At 46.8% G+C, this 17,054-nt stretch overlaps 1 protein-coding gene across 1 annotated transcript; it reads left to right on the top strand.

The window, feature by feature from the left end:
* Positions 1-4,676: 4,676 nt before the first annotated feature.
* Znf35 (zinc finger protein 35) lies at positions 4,677-15,601 on the top strand. The gene is made up of 4 exons (XM_090323118.1): positions 4,677-4,754; positions 7,953-8,242; positions 9,310-9,439; positions 10,556-15,601. The coding sequence occupies exons 2-4, from the start codon at positions 8,099-8,101 to the stop codon at positions 11,800-11,802; spliced, it is 1,521 nt and encodes a 506-aa protein (XP_090179244.1). The 5' UTR covers positions 4,677-4,754; positions 7,953-8,098; the 3' UTR covers positions 11,803-15,601.
* The last annotated feature ends 1,453 nt before the right edge of the window (positions 15,602-17,054 follow it).

The following is a 17,054-nucleotide window of genomic DNA, read 5'->3' as shown; positions in this document are numbered from 1 at the left end:
TTGGTCGGTTGTGGGGCTTGAACTTGGGGCTGTCCCTGAGCTCTTCAGCTCAAGGTTAGCACTCTGCTACTTGAGGCACAGTGCCACTTCTGGTTTTCTGATGGTTCATCGGAGTTGAGAGTCTCACTTTTTATGCCTGGGCTGGCTTTGAACCGCAATCCTCAGATCTCAGCCTCCAGAATAGCTAGGATTACAGGCATGAGCCACCAATGCTAAGCAGACCCTTAGTTCCTTTCTGAACTATCTTATTCTCCATAAGACATAGGAAACTGGAAGTCATTTCAGATAATTTTCTGTATAGTCCTGCTGGCTCATCCTCCCTCGAATCCTTTCAGCAAGCCCCCAAGGCTCAAATACCTTAATCTATTATGTGTGTCTCCACCCAAATCCCAAACTCCAGTGTGGCAGAGATACCGAAGGACGCTTGAGGGATAATGGCAGATACATAATGTGGAAGTGAGGCTCGTTCTTGAGACAATGGAGAAGACAGGGACAACAGCTTGATGCCAGACCACTTCCCCCCCACACACACCCCAAAAATTCTAAGAGATAGTAAATTCCAATTGAGGGCCACATTGCTGGAAGTAGGATTGATTATGGTTTAAATGGTAGAGTGCCATCCTTGATTTAAAACACACACACACACACACACACACACACAAGTGTAAGCCAGGCACGGTGACTCACACCTGTCATCCTAGCTACTCAGGAAGCTGAGATCTGAGGGTCAAGGTTCAAAGTCAGTCTGGGCACTAAAGACTGTCAGACTCTTGTCTCCAGTGAACCACTAGAAAACCAGAAGTGGTGCTGTGGCTCAAGGGCCAGGATGGGAGCCTTGAGCTGAAGCACTCAGGGGACAACACCCAGGCCCACCAAAGCTACCGGATGCCCGGCTCTAGTTATTATTATAATTTCTACATTTAATTCTACAACTTTCCTAGGTGTATAATAATAAGTGTTCATTGGCCTCAGTTTCTCCTCTGACTGCTAAAGAACCTCAGGAAGTGTGGGACTGTCTTCTTGTCTGGAATATTCTTAGTATGTTGCAAGGTCATCTCAGGCCTGGGATTCTCCAGTTCCCATCTTGGACTCCAGGGGGAAATCTTTTGTTGTTGTTGTTGGCTGGTGGTTCCGCCCCTTTCAGAGGCCTCGCTTCCCATTGGCTGGACTCCTAACCCCGCCCACCCCACCCAGCCAATGGTAGAGCAGAGCCAGTCGTGTGGGCGTGGCCAGAGCCCAGGCTGCCGCCTTTTCTGCTTCTCCAGCTGAGGGGGGGGGGGGGAAGAAGGAGGAGCAGGGTGGGGAGGGAGAGGGGGCGGGAAAACCACAGAGGCCTGGAAACTTCCAGATGCCTAGAAGGGCCCGAGGGGGCTCCACGCAGGGGGGGATTCGTGGGGGAGTCGCTGACGCAGTTTCTGCTCCACTGGGCTCCACTGGGTGAGGGATTTGGGCCGGGGTTTGGTGGGGGGGGGGGGGCCGGATGTGGGAGGGGGATGGGAAATGAGACCCCCACCGGATGCAGGGTACGGGGTCATGGACCTCTCCCCTCTTGGTCCCAACTCTGCTCCTTTTGTCTTGGATGGAGTTCAGCATCCTCCCCTCTGGGTGTGTGGGTCGCCATGGCAACAGTGGTCCAGCTGCAAGTGCTAGGGCGGTGTTAGCAGCCCCTGGCTCTGCCCCCAGTCAGGACTCTGGGATCTAAGGGAGGAGGGCACAGTCTTGGCCGGAGGATACTCACTTCATTTTATTTCCTCAACCCCGGGTCAAGACCCTGACCCCACTAATGGGCTAGGTGTGTGCTACCACTTGGGGTTACTTCCTGTCTGATACTACACAGACTTCTGTTCTGGGAGGGAACTTAGTGGGACAGGTTGGACACGTTCAGAAACTGAAGTCACCTGCCTGGAAAACCCTCAAACACAGGGCCTGGGCACAGTCCTTGGGCTTTTCCTCAAGGCTAGTGCTCTACCACTTGAGCCACAGCACCACTTTTGGCTTTTTTTTTTTTACGTATGTGGTACTGAGGAATCAAACCCTGGTCTTTGTGCATGCTAGGCAAGCACTCTACCACTAGGCCAAACTCCCCGTCCTAAAGGTTATTATTTTTTTTACAGGCCCTTTACTGTGCTGGAAAAGGGATGTTGGAGTAACTAAAACAGAACAGATTGTCTTAAAATAAGTATGTATCATCGTAGCAGAAACAGCTTTTGTATTAAGTAGATGTTTCTGAAAACGCATATATTGAACATCTTAAAGAAAATGTCAAGCCGGGCATGGGGGCTCACACCTGTAATCCTAGCTACTCAAGAGGCTGAGATCTGAGAATCAAGGTTCAAAGTCAGCCCAGATACAAAAGGACCTGAGACTCTTAACTCCAATTAACCTCTAGAAAGTGGGGCTTGACTCTGGGGTAGAGGCAGTATCCTTAAGCTGAAGAGCTCAGGGACAGCGCTCAGGCGGTGTTCAAGCCCTATGACCCGCCAAAAAAAAATCACCTCTACAGAAAATCTATATAACAGTGTGATCCAGAAATGTGAGCAAGAGTGTGCAAGAGTCTACTGTTTGAAACGAACCTGAGAGGGATACTAGCTTTAGAATCCCAACACATGGGTTTGGTTTTTGGCTCTTTCCCTTATTAATGTGATGTCATTAAATCCATAACTTAGTTTTATTGTGCTGTCAGTCAAATGTGGTCATAATACCTACCTGGGGGCTCATTTAGGAAAGTATTTTATGAAATGGCTTGTTAATAAAGTTGGCTAACAGTTGGCTGGGGCACAGTGACTCAACGCTTGTAATTCTAGCTACTCACTAGGCTGAGATCTGAGGATCATGGTTCAAAGCCAGCCCAGGCACTAAAGTCCGTGAGACTCTTATCTTTAATTAATCACTAGAAAATCAGAAGCCTCCTAAGAAGCTAGGCTTACCAGTGTGAGCCACTACTCATTTGTAGGTTTATTTTGACCTACAGTGTTTGAGAACTACAAATACCTGTGTTATCATGATTGTATCTTCTGGCTATGTGATAGTATATTGGTTATAATATTCTAACATACCTCTTGATGATTGATTAATAAATGTTATTACAACAACCCTGAGTCTCCTTGAAGGCTGGTTCTTCATTAGATTAGGAGGTATTCCAAAGCGAGGAAAAAGTTGACAGGGCTCAAGGCATAAAGTTTTTGTTTTTGTTTTTTCCAGTCCTGGGCTTGAACTCAGGGCCTGAGCACTGTCCTTGGGCTTTCTCAAGGCTAGAGCTCTACCACTTGAGCCACAGCACTACTTCCAGCTTTTTCTATGTATGTGATATGGAGGAATTAACCTGTGTCTTTGTGCATGCTAGGCAAGCACTCTACCAAACTCCTGGACCAAGGCTTAAAGTTTTAATACCTAGATGAGTCTGATTCTGCCCAGAAACATCACAAAAGAAAAAGGTATAAATCACTTTTTAGGAGTTTAGATTTCCTCATTCGTTGTGCAGGATAGAAAATACCTACCTCACAAGGTTATGGATCAGCAAATATGGAAATGTTTCACATCTATGCTAAGAATCAACCCAAGACTGGGAATGTGGCCTAGTGGTAGGGCGATACTCTTGAGCTGAAGAACTCAGGGCCAACGCCCAGGCCTAAGGGTAGTGTGGCAGCCTTGAGCTGAAGAGCTCAGGGACTGTGCCTAGGCCCAGTGTTCAAGCTCCATGACCCACAAAAAAAAAAAAAATCTTTATATTTACAAAAGAATATTCCTATAAACAATGGAGAAAATCAGCATTTAACCAAATAACAAAAAAAAAGTAAAATGAAGCCGGGTGTGGTGGCTCACACCTATCATCCTAGCTACTCAGGAGACTGAGATTTGAGGTTTGTGGTTCAGAGCCAGCCTGGGCACTAAAGACCACTAGAAAACTGTGGGTGTGGTGCTGTGACTCAAGGGGTAGGATGCTAGCCTTGAACTGAAGAGCCTCAGGGAGAGTGCCCAGGCCCAGAGTTCAAGCCCCACGACCAACAAAACAAAAAAAAAAACAACTTAAAGGACTAAGACTGGGTACCGTGCTCTAAGGTATTTCTTTAATGGGAAGAGGAAACAGACAAATTTGACATCTAAATCAAAATGGGCTTCTGTGCATGCTAGGCAAGCACCCTACCACTAAGCCACATATCCAGCCTTAGCTTTCCTCTCTGTTCTCCCCGCCATCTCTCTCTCTCTCTGCTCAAGGCTATTTACTACTCATCACTTGTACCACAAGTCAATGAATTGTTTTGTTTTTTTTTTTTTGGTGGTGTATTGGAGACAAAGTTTCATGGAATAATAATCACGTAAGAATTATATATTATATAACAATTCTATTAGCACATATGTAATAACGTATACTTGATTATTATGTCATTATAATATATTATGAGATAATACGATATAATCATTATTATTTTTGCCCAGGTTTTCCCAAGAACCTTGATCCTCAGATCAAGCTAGGATGATAAGGATGAGCCACCAGCTTGATTTTGTTTTTTTCTTCCCCCTCCCCACTCCATCCATCCTCTCCCCATCCCCCCCTCTGAGCCCAGCCCAGGACAGGGGAGAGTCAATGCCACCCAGTGAACATACCATCGAGAGGAGAGGCAGCAGCACCTCCCAGCTTCCTAGAGGGGCAGGATGATGGGACCGGAAGTTGAATCCAGAGCCACTTCCTGTCCGATCATTGTTCCCGCTGGCAGGAGGAGGGTTGCCTGCGACCCCCGGGGCTGGGCATCCAGGTGAGCATCCAGGTGAGCGGGCTGGGCCATTGGGGGGGAGGAGGAGGGGGAGGATGGAGATGGGAAGGGCAGGGGAGGGAGGAGGGCCATCCTGGGTGTGCCTTCCACGAATTTGAGGGGGGGGGCTCCTGGCCTAGGTGGTGGTGGGGGCTCCTGGCCTACCCCACCCCCCCGATGGCGCCTGGAAAGGGGAGAAGCGGCCTTGGAGGGATGGGGACGGCCTGGGGAGAGGGTTCGAATCCCTCCAGGTCTATGGAAACATCCCAAGCACACGTCTGGTGACATTGCCAATTCCACAGGGCTGCGTGGAGAGCCTTTATTCTTTTATTTTTGTGGGTCATGGGGCTTGAATCTGGGCCTGGGCACTGCCCCCAAGCTCTTCAAGTCAAGGTTACCACCACCCTACCCTTGAGCCAAGCCCCACTGCCTGCATTTTGTTGTTGTTTTTTTTCTAGAGGTTAAGTGGAGATGAGTCTCAGAGCCTCCTGAGTAGCTAGGATGACAGGCATGAGCCACTGCGCCTGGCTTGTTTTTATTTTTAATATGTGGTGCCAATCCTGAAGGCTTGAACACGGGACCTGGGTTCTGCCCCCCCCCAGCATTTCCACACAGCCGAGGGCTCCACCACTGGAGCCACACTCGGGCACCTTCTTGGTGTGTTTCTGATTTGTTGTAAATCAAAGGGTCTCAAGAATTTTCCTGCCCTGGCTGCTATTGGAAGATGAAGGACTCTTCAGATGTCAGCCTTCTGAGGAGCTAGAATCACAGGCCTACTGGATCAGTGCCCAAGAAAACTTGCACTTCACACTTTTTCTGTGTATGTGGTAACCAAGGAATCGAACCCAGGGCTTCGTGCATGCTAGGCAAGCACTGTACCACTTGGCTACACTCCCGGCCCCTTGGCATTCTTGTATTTTTGTATCCATACTAAGAAATCCTTGTGTTATAAAACCCCCTTAAAAACAACAACAACAAAACCAAACCCTAACAGCAAGGGGTGTCACTGTCCAAAAAGAAATGTACTCATTGCCAGGTGTTGGTTGCTTACATCTGTAATCCTGGCTACTCAGGAGGTTGAGATCTGAGGATCATGGTTTAAAGCCAGCCGAGGCAGGAAAAGCCTTTGCTATTCATCAATTAACTATCAGAAAACCAGAAGTGGTGCTGTGGCTCAAAGTGTTAGAGTACTAGCCTTGAGCAAAAGAGGTCAGGGACAGCACCACTACCAGCCATATATATTATATATATATATATATATATCTTTTTGCCCGTCCTGGGCTTGAACTCAGGGCCTAAGCTCTGTCCTTGGGCTTTCTCAAGGCTAGATCTCTACCACTTGAGCCATAGCACCATTTCCAGCTTTTTTCTATGTATGTGGTACCGAAGAATTGAACCTGGGTCTTTGTGCATGCTTGGGAAGCACTCTACCACTAGGCCAAACTCCCGGCCTCCCCCACAAAAATAAATTTTAGCCGTGTGCCAGTGGCTCATGGCTGTAATTCTAGTTACTCAGGAGGCTGAGATCTGAGCATCTTGATTCAGAGCTAACCCAGGCACAAAAAGTCCATGAGACTCTTACCTCCAGTTCACTGCCAGAAAACCAGAAGTGGCACTATGGCTCACGTGGTAGAGAGCTAGACTTGAGCTGAAGAGCTCAGGGACATCACCCAGACCCAGAGTTCAAGCCCTACAACTAATAAAATAAATAAAAATATTTTTGTATTCATTACCTGACTTGTGAAACTGTCATTCCTATGTACATCACGTAAGAATATTTTAAAGGGGGCCGGGAGTTTGACCTAGTGGAAGAGTGCTTGCATAGCATGCACGAAGACCCAGGTTCGATTCCTTGGTACCACATACTTAGAAGAAGCCAGAAGTGGTGTTGAGACTCAAGTGGTAGAGCTCTAGCCTTGAGAAAAAGCCAAGGACAGTGCTCAGACCCTGAGCTTAAGCCCAGGACTGGCAAAAAAAAAAAAAAAAGAATATTTTAAAGGGCCAGGAGTTTGCCCTAGTGGTAGGGTGCTTGCTATGCATGAAGATTTGGGTGCTGGGGGCCGAGTAACGCCATGTCTAACAACTTTCTGCTGAGGCTAAAACACGTGGATCTCTTTGTCCTGTCCATCTTGTAAACTGATAGGTTCCCTCACCCGATATGAGGAGGAGGGATTTAGGGAATAAAGAGAGAGAGAGCTCTTCCTGCCTTGATGAAGCTGCATAACATCTCTGTTCGTGCTCCGGGGTAAGAAGGCTGGGTGCAGGAGGACATTGGGCCCCTTCCTCTCACGGCTTGGCCTGGTCAGGGTGTGTTTTTCCCCACCCCCCTACTAGTAGAGGGGACCGGGGACGAAGGACCCCGACATTTGGGTTTGATTCCTCAGTACCACATAAATCGAACAAACCGGAAGGGGTGCTGTGGCTCAAGTGGTAGAGCTCTAGCCTTTAGCCCAAGGACAGTGCTTAGGCCCTGAGTTCAAGCCCCAGGATTGGCCAAAAAAAAAGAAAAAAAGGGGGGGAGTGGGTTGGGGTAGGGAAAGTGGGGGGAAAAGATGGGAAGGGATAAAAATGTTCAAGATGTAATCTACTCACTGCAACTGTAACTGTAACCCTGGTATACATCACCTTTTTAATAAAATTTAAATTATGATCGCTACAATTTGAGGTTTTCCTTAAGAAAAGGATTTTTAGTGGTACATTCCAGCCAGGCGTTGTTACTCAACCCCATTATCCTGGCTACTCAGGAGGCTGATATCTGAGGATTATGGTGTGAGGTCAGCCCACGTAGAAAAGTCCCCGCAAGATTATTTCCATCTTTATTTCCATTTAATCACTCAAAAACCAGAAGTGGGGCTGTGGTTAGAGTGCTAGCCTTGAGCACAGTGTCTCAGGGACAGCTCCCTGGTTCTGAGTTCAAGCTCCACAACCAACCAAAAGAAAAAAAAAAAGAATTGTACAATTCATCATCACTCTTCTTTCCTCCCTCCCTCCCTGTTTTCCCTCCCTCTCTGCAAGTTCTTGGGCTTGAACTCAGGGCCTGGGCATTTTCTCAATACTAGCCCTCCCTCTACCATTTGAGCCACAGTACCACTTTTCAACTTTTTCTATGTGGTGGTTTGGATGAATCAAATCCAAGGCTTCATGGATGCTAGGCAAGCACTCTACCACTAGGCCAAACTCCCATTTCTGGTCTTTTAATAGATAAGATTCCTATTGGCCCCTGGAAGAAACTGGAGAAGAGGCTTTTGAAAGTGAAGATTAAATGGGGCTTGACTTGTGCCAGGCTTCCCTTAGCTGTTGGCCCTCACCGGCAGAAAGCAGAGGTAATCACAGACTTGAGCGCCCTCATGGCTCTAGCACCTTGGAGTCCAGTGAAGGTGAAAAAGGAAGAGGAAGACGCTGAAAATATCCTAAGTCAGACAGTCAGCAGACATGTCTGGGTTCCTGGGGCTGTCTCCCAGACAGACATGGATCTATCAGAGGAGCAAAAGGTAAGTGATGGCCTGAGAGGAAAGAGGGAGGAGGGACTTTTGAAGTACGTCACTTCCAGGAGGATCTACCATCTTGTTTTCTAGCCAAGAGTATTTTTTTGTTGGCCAGTCCTAGGGTTTGAACTCAGGGCCTGAGCACTGTCCTTGGGCTTTCTCAAGCCTAGCGCCTTACCACTTGAGCCACAGCACCATTTCTGGCGTTTTCTGTGTATGTGGTACTGAGGAATCAAACCAAGAGCTTTGTGCATGCTAGGCAAGCACTCTACAACTAGGCCACACTCCCACTTTTGGTTTTCCTGTGGTGTGTTGGAGATAAGACTTTCCTGCCTAGGCTGGCTTTGAACCATGGTCTTCACATCTCACTTCTTAAGTAGCTCAGGTGTCAGACCTGAACCACCAGCACCTGGCTGGCCTTGAGCTTTAGTACTCAAGGCTAGTGTTCTACCACTCAAGCCACAGCTCTGGATGGTTAATAGCCATCTCATAGATGATTAATTGGAGTCTGTGGCCTGGGTTGGCCTCTAACCTCAATCCTCAGATCTCAGCCTCCTGAGTTGCTAGGATTATAGGCAAGAGCCATGTGCTTTTTTTCCTCTGATACCCACTGGAGGCAAATTAAAAATGGCAGCCTCATTTCTCTGCCCAGCTCCTCATAGGGGCTAGGGTGTGATAGATTCCGGCTTCCTGTTCCATTTATTTATTTATGTATTTATTGTTGGTCACGGGCCTTGAACTCTAGGCCTGGGCGCTGTCGCTGAGCTCTTCATCTCAAGGCTAGCGCTCTACCCCTTGAGCCACAGCACCACTTCTGGTTTTCTGGTGGTTCACTGGAGATGAGTCTCACGGACTTTAGCGCCCTGGCTGGCTTTGAACCGTGATCCTGAAGATCTCAGCCACCCGAGTAGCTAGGATGACAGACAGGCGTGAGCCACCAGCACCCAGCTTCCATTTATTTATTGTTTTGTAGATGTCGGGGTCAAATAGGCTCAGTCTCAATCCTGTCATCACATTCACACACCCCCCCCCCCCCCCCCCGTTGTAAACTAGCTTTCCTTGCTTGCGTCTAGGTTCAGAAGACGTTCTGGGACATGGCAGTTGTCCTCAAAACAACTCAGGAGACTCCTGGCAGTTGCTCATTGTCAGGGAATGTGGCCAAGAATGAGCTCCTGGAGTCTCAAAGGAGACTGACTTCTCTAGGTAAGGTCAATTTCCTGTTTCAGCAGCTAACCCCAGGGTTCCTTAGTCTTTTTCTGAGAGTGTGGGTAAGCATGGACCGTGTGTGTGTGTGTGTGTGTGTGTGTGTGTGTGTGTGTGTGTGTGTGTGTGTGTGTGTGTGTGTGTGTGTTATGATGGGGCCTTGTGCTGACTGGGTAAATATCCTACCCCTTGAGCCAGCCATCTAGTCCTTTTGTTATTTTGTTAGCCATGGGGCTTGAACACAGGGCCTGACTGCTATCCCTGAGCTTTTTTTTTTTTTTTTGGTCAGTTGTGGGACTTGAACTCAGGGACTGGGTGCTGTCCCTGAGCTCTTCAGCTCAAGGCTAGCGCTCTACCATTTTGAGCCACAGAACCACTTCTGGTTTTCTGGTGGTTCGCTGGAGATCAGAGTCTCATGGTCCTTACTGTACAAGCTTTGAACCACAGTCCTCAGATCTCAGCCTTCTGAATAGCCAGGATTACAGAAGTGAGCCACTGGCACCTGGCTTTAAGAGTGTTTTGATGTTCTTACATTTCTGACATTGAGGAGCAGGTTATACGAGAATTCAATAAGGTCAGGACTGAAACCCCCCCCCCCCCAAAAAAAAAAGTAAGAGCTGTCTGTGTGTGGTTTTCTGCCTGTTAATTGGAGATAAGAGAGTCATGAAAGTCTCAAGGACTTTGTTGATTTTCTAGAATGTACATTGTGTTCTTGACTTTATTCTCTCCGCTTTTTGTCTTCATTCATGTATTCCTCTCCTTTGACCCCACTCTAATCCTTTCTGGTACTCGTTCCCTGGTGTTGATTTTGTTGAACTATAGTTTAGCCTTTCTTAGGAAAGGCTGTTTTGACTTCTGTATTTCAGTAAAGACAGTTATGTATTGGCGTAGCATGTCAAGTCTTTTATTTACCTATTCATATGCTAATTCTAACTTCCATCTATGAGAGAAAATATGCAACCTTTTTCTCTGTGGGCCTAATTTCCTTCGCTGAACATAATTTTTTCCAGATCCTTCTGTGTCTTTACAAATGATTCAATATCATTCTTTCAAGCAGATGAGTAAACTTCCCTGTGTCCATCTAATCACACTTGTGTTTTCTGTTCCTTGATTCAGATGCTGAAACCAAGGGCCTACAATTACTCATTCCAAAACCGGAGCCATATCCTGAAGCTGAAAAACACTCCCCAGTACCAGGAAGAAACCAGAAAGCTGGCCCTCAGGAACCTGAGTTAGGAGAAATCTGGGGAAAAGAAACCATGCTACCAAAACAGAGAAGAAAGAGGGAGAAGAAAGATTTCCGGAAAGTAATCATACAAGACTATCACTTTTCTGGAAGCTTTCAAGAGGAAGAAGGCCAGAAACGTAAGACCTCAAAGAGGAAGTATAGCCTTAGTTCTGGCCCTGTGAAAAATAAAAAAATCCAGCCCGGATTAAAGCCTTTCTCCTGTGGTGTGTGTGGCAAAAGCTTCAGCCAGAGTGCTAATCTCGTTGTGCACCAGAGAATCCACACGGGAGAGAAACCCTTTGAATGTCATGAGTGTGGCAAAGCCTTCATTCAGAGCGCCAACCTGGTGGTGCATCAGAGAATTCACACGGGCCAAAAGCCCTACGTGTGTGCCAAGTGTGGCAAAGCCTTCACGCAGAGCTCAAATCTAACCGTGCATCAGAAAATCCACTCGTTAGAGAAAACCTTTAAGTGCAGCGACTGTGACAAAGCCTTCAGCTACAGCTCCCAACTCACCCGCCACCAAAAAGTGCACATCACAGAGAAATGTTATGAGTGCAACGAGTGTGGCAAAACCTTCACCAGAAGCTCCAACCTTATCGTCCACCAGCGTATCCACACCGGGGAAAAGCCCTTCGCCTGTCACGACTGTGGCAAAGCCTTCACACAGAGCGCCAACCTGATCGTGCACCAGCGAAGCCACACAGGCGAGAAGCCCTACGAGTGCAAGGAGTGTGGCAAAGCCTTCAGCTGTTTCTCCCACCTGATTGTGCACCAGAGGATTCACACCGCCGAGAAGCCGTACGATTGCAGCGAATGTGGCAAAGCCTTCAGCCAACTGTCCTGCCTCATCGTCCATCAGAGAATCCACAGTGGGGATCTCCCCTACGTGTGCAGTGAGTGTGGAAAAGCTTTCACCTGCAGCTCCTACCTGCTCATCCACCAGCGCATCCACAACGGCGAGAAGCCGTACACGTGCCATGAGTGTGGCAAGGCCTTCCGGCAGAGATCCAGCCTCACGGTGCACCAGCGAACCCACACCGGCGAGAAACCCTATGAGTGTGCCAGATGTGGCGCCGCCTTTATTTCCAACTCCCACCTCATGCGACACCACAGGACCCATCTTGGGACATAGCGAGGGAAGTACTAGAAGGACATCTGGCCATTTGACCTAGCCTGGTCTCCTCCTCCTTCCACATCATGAAACACTTATGCCATTCTCTTTCATGAAATATGATCCATGTCCTTTCCAGTTAGTCTTTAAGAAGGGAGGATAGCTGGATGCAGTGGCTCACCTGTGGCTAACTACTCAGGAGGCTGAGATCTGAGGATCACGGTTCAAAGCCAGCCCGGGCATTAAAGACCGTGACACTCTTAGCTTCCATGAACCATTAGAAAACTGGAAGTGGCTCTGTGGCTTAAGGAGCAGGTTAACAACCTTGAGCTAAAAATCTCAGGGACAGCGCCCAGGCTAATAAGCCTATTTGGGAAAAGGGGGGAATATTTACCTTTTTGTTTGTTTGTTTGCTGGTCTTAGGGCTTGAACTCGGGACTATCCTGGAGCTTCTTTTCCTTGAAGTTAACGCTGTACCGCTTGAATCACAGCTTTACTTCCAGCTTTTTTTGTAGCTTAGTAGTAATGTAGGAGTCTTGAAAACTTTCCTACCGGCGCTGGCTTCAAACTTGAGTCCTCAAGTCTCAGCTTCCTGTGTAGCTAGGATTACAGATGTGAGCCTCCAGTGTTTGTTTGGCCTAACTTGAACTCAGCCTGGACACTATCCTGAGCTTTTTTTTTTTTTGTCCTGCAATTCCGAGGCTTGAACTCAGGGCCTGAGCACTGTTCTTGGGCTTTCTAAAAGCTAGAGTTCTACCACTTGAGCCTCAGCACCACCTCTGGCTTTATTCTATGTATATGGAACTAAGGAATTGAACCCAGGTCTTTGTGCATTGCTAGGCAAGCACTTCACCACTAGGTCAAACCCCTGGCCGCTGGCCCTGAGCTTTTTTTTGCTCAAGCCAAGTATTCTACCACTTGAGCTACAGTGCCACTTCTGGCTTTCTCTATGTGTGTGGTACCAAGGAATCAAACCTGGGTCTTGGTCCATGCTAGGCAAGCACTCTACCACTAAGGCACATTCCTGGCCCCTCATTTCGTTTTTAAAACAATTGTCTGAGCAAAAGGTAAGTTTTCTCGTCTCCTATCCCTTTTTGTGACACTGGAGATTGATCTCAACGACTCTTCTCATGCTAGAAAAGCACTCTTAGCGCTTGAGCCATGCCCTTTAGCACTTTGGTTTTTGTAAACCTTTGGGGACCCCCCTTGACAATTCTGTACTGACTTCTGCCTACTCTGTTCGATCTAGTGCTTTAGGATTAATGAAGATGTTACCACATACCAGTCACCTTTGATTTGCTACCATCGAGACCTCGCCCCCTAATCACCATCACATTTCTTTCTGGGTGCCATGTAACTACTATCCCTGGATAAAGGAGGCAAAAATAAACTTCCTAGCTGCGAGCGGTGGCTCCACACCTGTAATCCTCACTACTCAGGATGCTGAGATCTGAAGATCCCAGTTCAAAGCCAGCCCAGGCAGTAAAGTCCGTGAGACTCTTATCTCCAGTTAACTACGAGAAACCCAGAGGTGGCACTGTGGCCTTAGGGATGGGGTGGTAGCCTTGAGCTGAAGAGCCCAGGGACAATGCCCAGGCCCTGGTTAAGGCCCCATGACTGAACAATAACAACAAAAAACAACTAAAAAAATAAACTTCCTTAGAGACATGACCAGGGGCTCTCCACTGGCAATCCACCCAGACCACTTTCTCTTCCTTTGTTTGCTTTTGTGCCAGGACCGGGGCTTGAACTCAGTGCCTGAGTATTGTCCTTGAGCCTCTTTGTACTCAACACTAGCCTTCCACCATTTTGAGTCACAATCCTACCTCTGGCATTTTTTGAGTAGCTTATTGGACATAAGAGTCTCACAGACTTTCTTGCCTGGTCTGACTTTGAACTGCAGTCCTTAGATCTCAGCCTCCTGAGTAGTTTGGATGAAAGAAGACCCGCCAGCACCCAGCTTTTCTTTTCTTTTTAAAATCAAGATTGGCACTGAACCATTTGAGCCACAGCTCCACTTCTGGCTTTTTTTTTTTTTTTTTGAGTAGTTTATTGGATGTGAGAGTCTTGCACACTTTTCCTGCCTAAGCTGGCTTTGAGCCTCAATCCTGAGATCGTAGCATCCTGAGTAGCTAGGATTATAGGTGTCAACCCCCAGAATCTAACCACCAAGGGGATTTTTAAAGCATTTCCATGTCCAAGCCTCAGGACTTAGAAACAATTCTGGAGGGCATTGCAATACATAGCCAAAGTTAGGAGCCATTACAGTCATAGAAAACCAAAGTGGGGTAATTGAAGGGAGGCCACAGGGCTCATAAGCAATTGACACCGAGGACCTGAGTTCAAACCCTAGGGCTGGCACAACATAATAAAAGACAAAAGATTGCTTTTCTTCCTTTCACTGCCACTTGAGATCCTCAGATTAGACTGTTTCTGCGCCACCCCTCACTACGAAAAGAAGTGCCCATTCCATGTGGTAAATAGTCTAGGTCCTGGAGTGCCAGAACAAACGTTCTATTAACCTCACCCTTGCCTATCTTTGGGAAAACTGTCAGAAAATTTCCCACAATCTACACAGCTCTTCCTTTTCTCATTGGCCAGTGAGATACAGTGGTAATCTCTCATTGGTCAGTCCTCCAACTTCATTCTCACTCTCCTGCTACAGTCTAGAGGTACCCCCTGCTCATCTCTGTGCCTTGTGTTTACTTCCTGCTTCAGTGCCTGGAAAACCTCCCCACCTAGATCCCACTCTCTGCTCCTATTTACGTAACTGTTTCCTTCAAGATTGGATTCAAGACTCAACTGGTGGAACTTCAACTCTAGTGGTCAAGGGCATTGTGAAGTCTTTTTCTTGCCAGTCCTGGGGCTTGAACTCAGGGCCTGAGCACTGGCCTTGGGCTTTCTCAAGGTTAGTGCACTACGACTTGAGCCACAGCACCACTTCCGGCTTTTTCTATGTATGTGGTACTGAGGAATCGAACCTGGGTCTTCATGGACGCTAGACAAGCACTCTACCACTAGGCCAAAATTGCAGACTCCAGAAGTCTTTTCAGAGGTATAAAACCATAATGTATATCCAGTTTTCCTTTATTTTTTTAAAATCTGGCTTCTATATTATATATGTAGTACAATTTGCACATATGGTTGCATTTAAAGTAAAATTTGGCTTCAAAATTATATGGAGTATAATTTGCATGTCACATAGGGTAACATTGGACTCAAATATGAGATGTTAAAAAATGAGATGTTGTAAATGGTGAATTGACTTATTCACAGCTACCTAGACCTTAGATTTGAAGGTACTCTGGATAACAGAATATGGGTAATTACATGTGTTCTTTTGGTTGTTGGGTTTGAACTCAGGGCCTGGGAACTGTCCCTGAGCTCTTTTGATAAGACTAATGCTACCCACTTTGAGCCACAGTGCCACTTCCAATTTGAGTAGTTAATTGAAGATAAGGGTCTCAGAGGGACTTTTCTGTCCTAACTAGCTTTGATCCTTGGATTTCAACTTCCTGAGTAGCTAGGATTATAGGTGTGAGCCGCCAGCGCCCAGCTAAACTTTTTTAATTTAATAGTAATTTCCATATTTTCTATAAGGAGCAAGATTTTTATAATCTATTAAATTATTTATTTACATACTTAACTGTGAACAGTATCTCAGTTCACTATTTAGTAAACTGTTAAATATGATTCCTTCTCTTCTCCTCCCCTCCTCTGACACTAAGTCTGATAATTTTTTAAACTGCTATTCTATAATTGTTCTATGATTTGTTTTCTGGTTTGCCTAAAAGGTGAAAATAAATGGCATGAACACTAATGATGACTCTTTGAATATTGTTCACTGCAGTTTCCTGTGTTTATCTTTCTTTTGGGGTGCCTGGGCTGGCTTTGAATATATATATATTGAACTCAGGGCCTGAGCACTGTCCTTGGGTTTCCTCAAGGCTAGAACTCTGCCACTTGAGTCACAGCACCACTTTTGGCTTTTTTCTATGTATATGGTACCGAGGAATTGAACCCCAGTCTTTGTGCATGCTAGGCAAGCACTCTACCACTAGGCCAAACTCAGCCCTGTGTTTATATTTCTTCTGGGGAACAGCTGTTTGCTTTTTACTATAGTTTTGGGTTACTTTTGATTTTACCTTGTACTAAACACAAAGGCTTGTGCTGGGAAGGCGTCTTAGCCGTAGAGTGCTTGGCTTACCTTGAAGCCCTGGGTTCCATTCCTCAGTACCACATACACAGAAAATACCTCTGTGATACAAACAGGCTGCAATGGTGTTCCTGGGGTACAAGCCCTGGAATACCATTGATTTCTGAGGCACCACAGGGACCCTGGAACCTTACCAAGAGCATGCAGAGCCATAGGATGGGACCTCCTCCAGCCTTCAATCCAGGGGCACTCACCCGTGTGTGTGCCCATGCCCCCACCCCTGTCTCTGCACTGCGAATTCCAGGGCCCAGCCCAACATTCTGCATGGAGGAGATAGTGGTGGAGCAATGGAGGGGTGTCAGATAAGAGGTGACTACATGTGGAAATGGGTCAGAGTTAGAAAAAGCAAGAAGTGGTGCTGTGGCTCAAATGATAAAGGGCTAGCCTTGAGCAAGTGTTCAAGTACAGTGCCCAGGCCCTGAGTTCAAGCTCCAGGGCTGGGGAGGAAAAAAACCCCACTGAACTATCAGAAATGGAGCTGTGGCTCAGTGTGGTAGACTCGCTCGAGACCAGGCCTGGAGTTCCAAGCTCCATGACTGACAAAAACAAAACAAAGCCTTAGTGTTTTATATCTTTACTTTTTTGGGGGGGTAGGGTGCGGATATTACTAGGGTTTGAACTCAAAGCTTTTTGACTTCCCAGCATGCTAAGCTGGTGCTTTATCTTTTGAGCCATATGCCTGGTTAGCTAGTGTTTTTGGTGGGGTTTAAACTCTGGACCTGGGTATTGTCCTGTATGTGGTTTCCAGGAATTAAACCGGGGTCTTCATGCATGCTAGGCAAGCACTTGACCACTAGGCCAAACATCTATTTATTTATTGGGTATTGAGCTTTTGCCTTTGGCCAGCCTATTGGATTATAATTTCCACTGCTTTCCAAATAGCATGGATTAGACATCTGTCCCACCATACCTGGCTGAGAATTTTATTTTTTGGTTGTGGGGCTTGAACTCTATTTTCTAGAGGTTAATTAGAGATAGAGTCTCGGGTCCTTTTGTGCCTGGGTTGGCTTTGAACCCTGATCCTCAGATCTCAGCCTCCTGAGTAGCTAAGATTACA

Source organism: Megascapheus bottae, chromosome 32 (assembly GCF_031878675.1).
Source record: "Megascapheus bottae isolate mThoBot1 chromosome 32, mThoBot2.hap1, whole genome shotgun sequence".
Lineage (NCBI taxonomy): Eukaryota > Metazoa > Chordata > Mammalia > Rodentia > Geomyidae > Megascapheus > Megascapheus bottae.
This window is presented reverse-complemented; position numbering and strand designations above follow the sequence as displayed.

Bases quoted from the DNA above. Each gene is read 5' to 3' on its own strand.
- Znf35 (XM_090323118.1), top strand. From the start codon at position 8,099: ATGGCTCTAGCACCTTGGAGTCCAGTGAAGGTGAAAAAGGAAGAGGAA. The intron at 8,243-9,309 runs GTAAGTGATGGC...GCTTGCGTCTAG, and splicing joins ATCTATCAGAGGAGCAAAAG to GTTCAGAAGACGTTCTGGGA. The intron at 9,440-10,555 runs GTAAGGTCAATT...TCCTTGATTCAG, and splicing joins AAGGAGACTGACTTCTCTAG to ATGCTGAAACCAAGGGCCTA.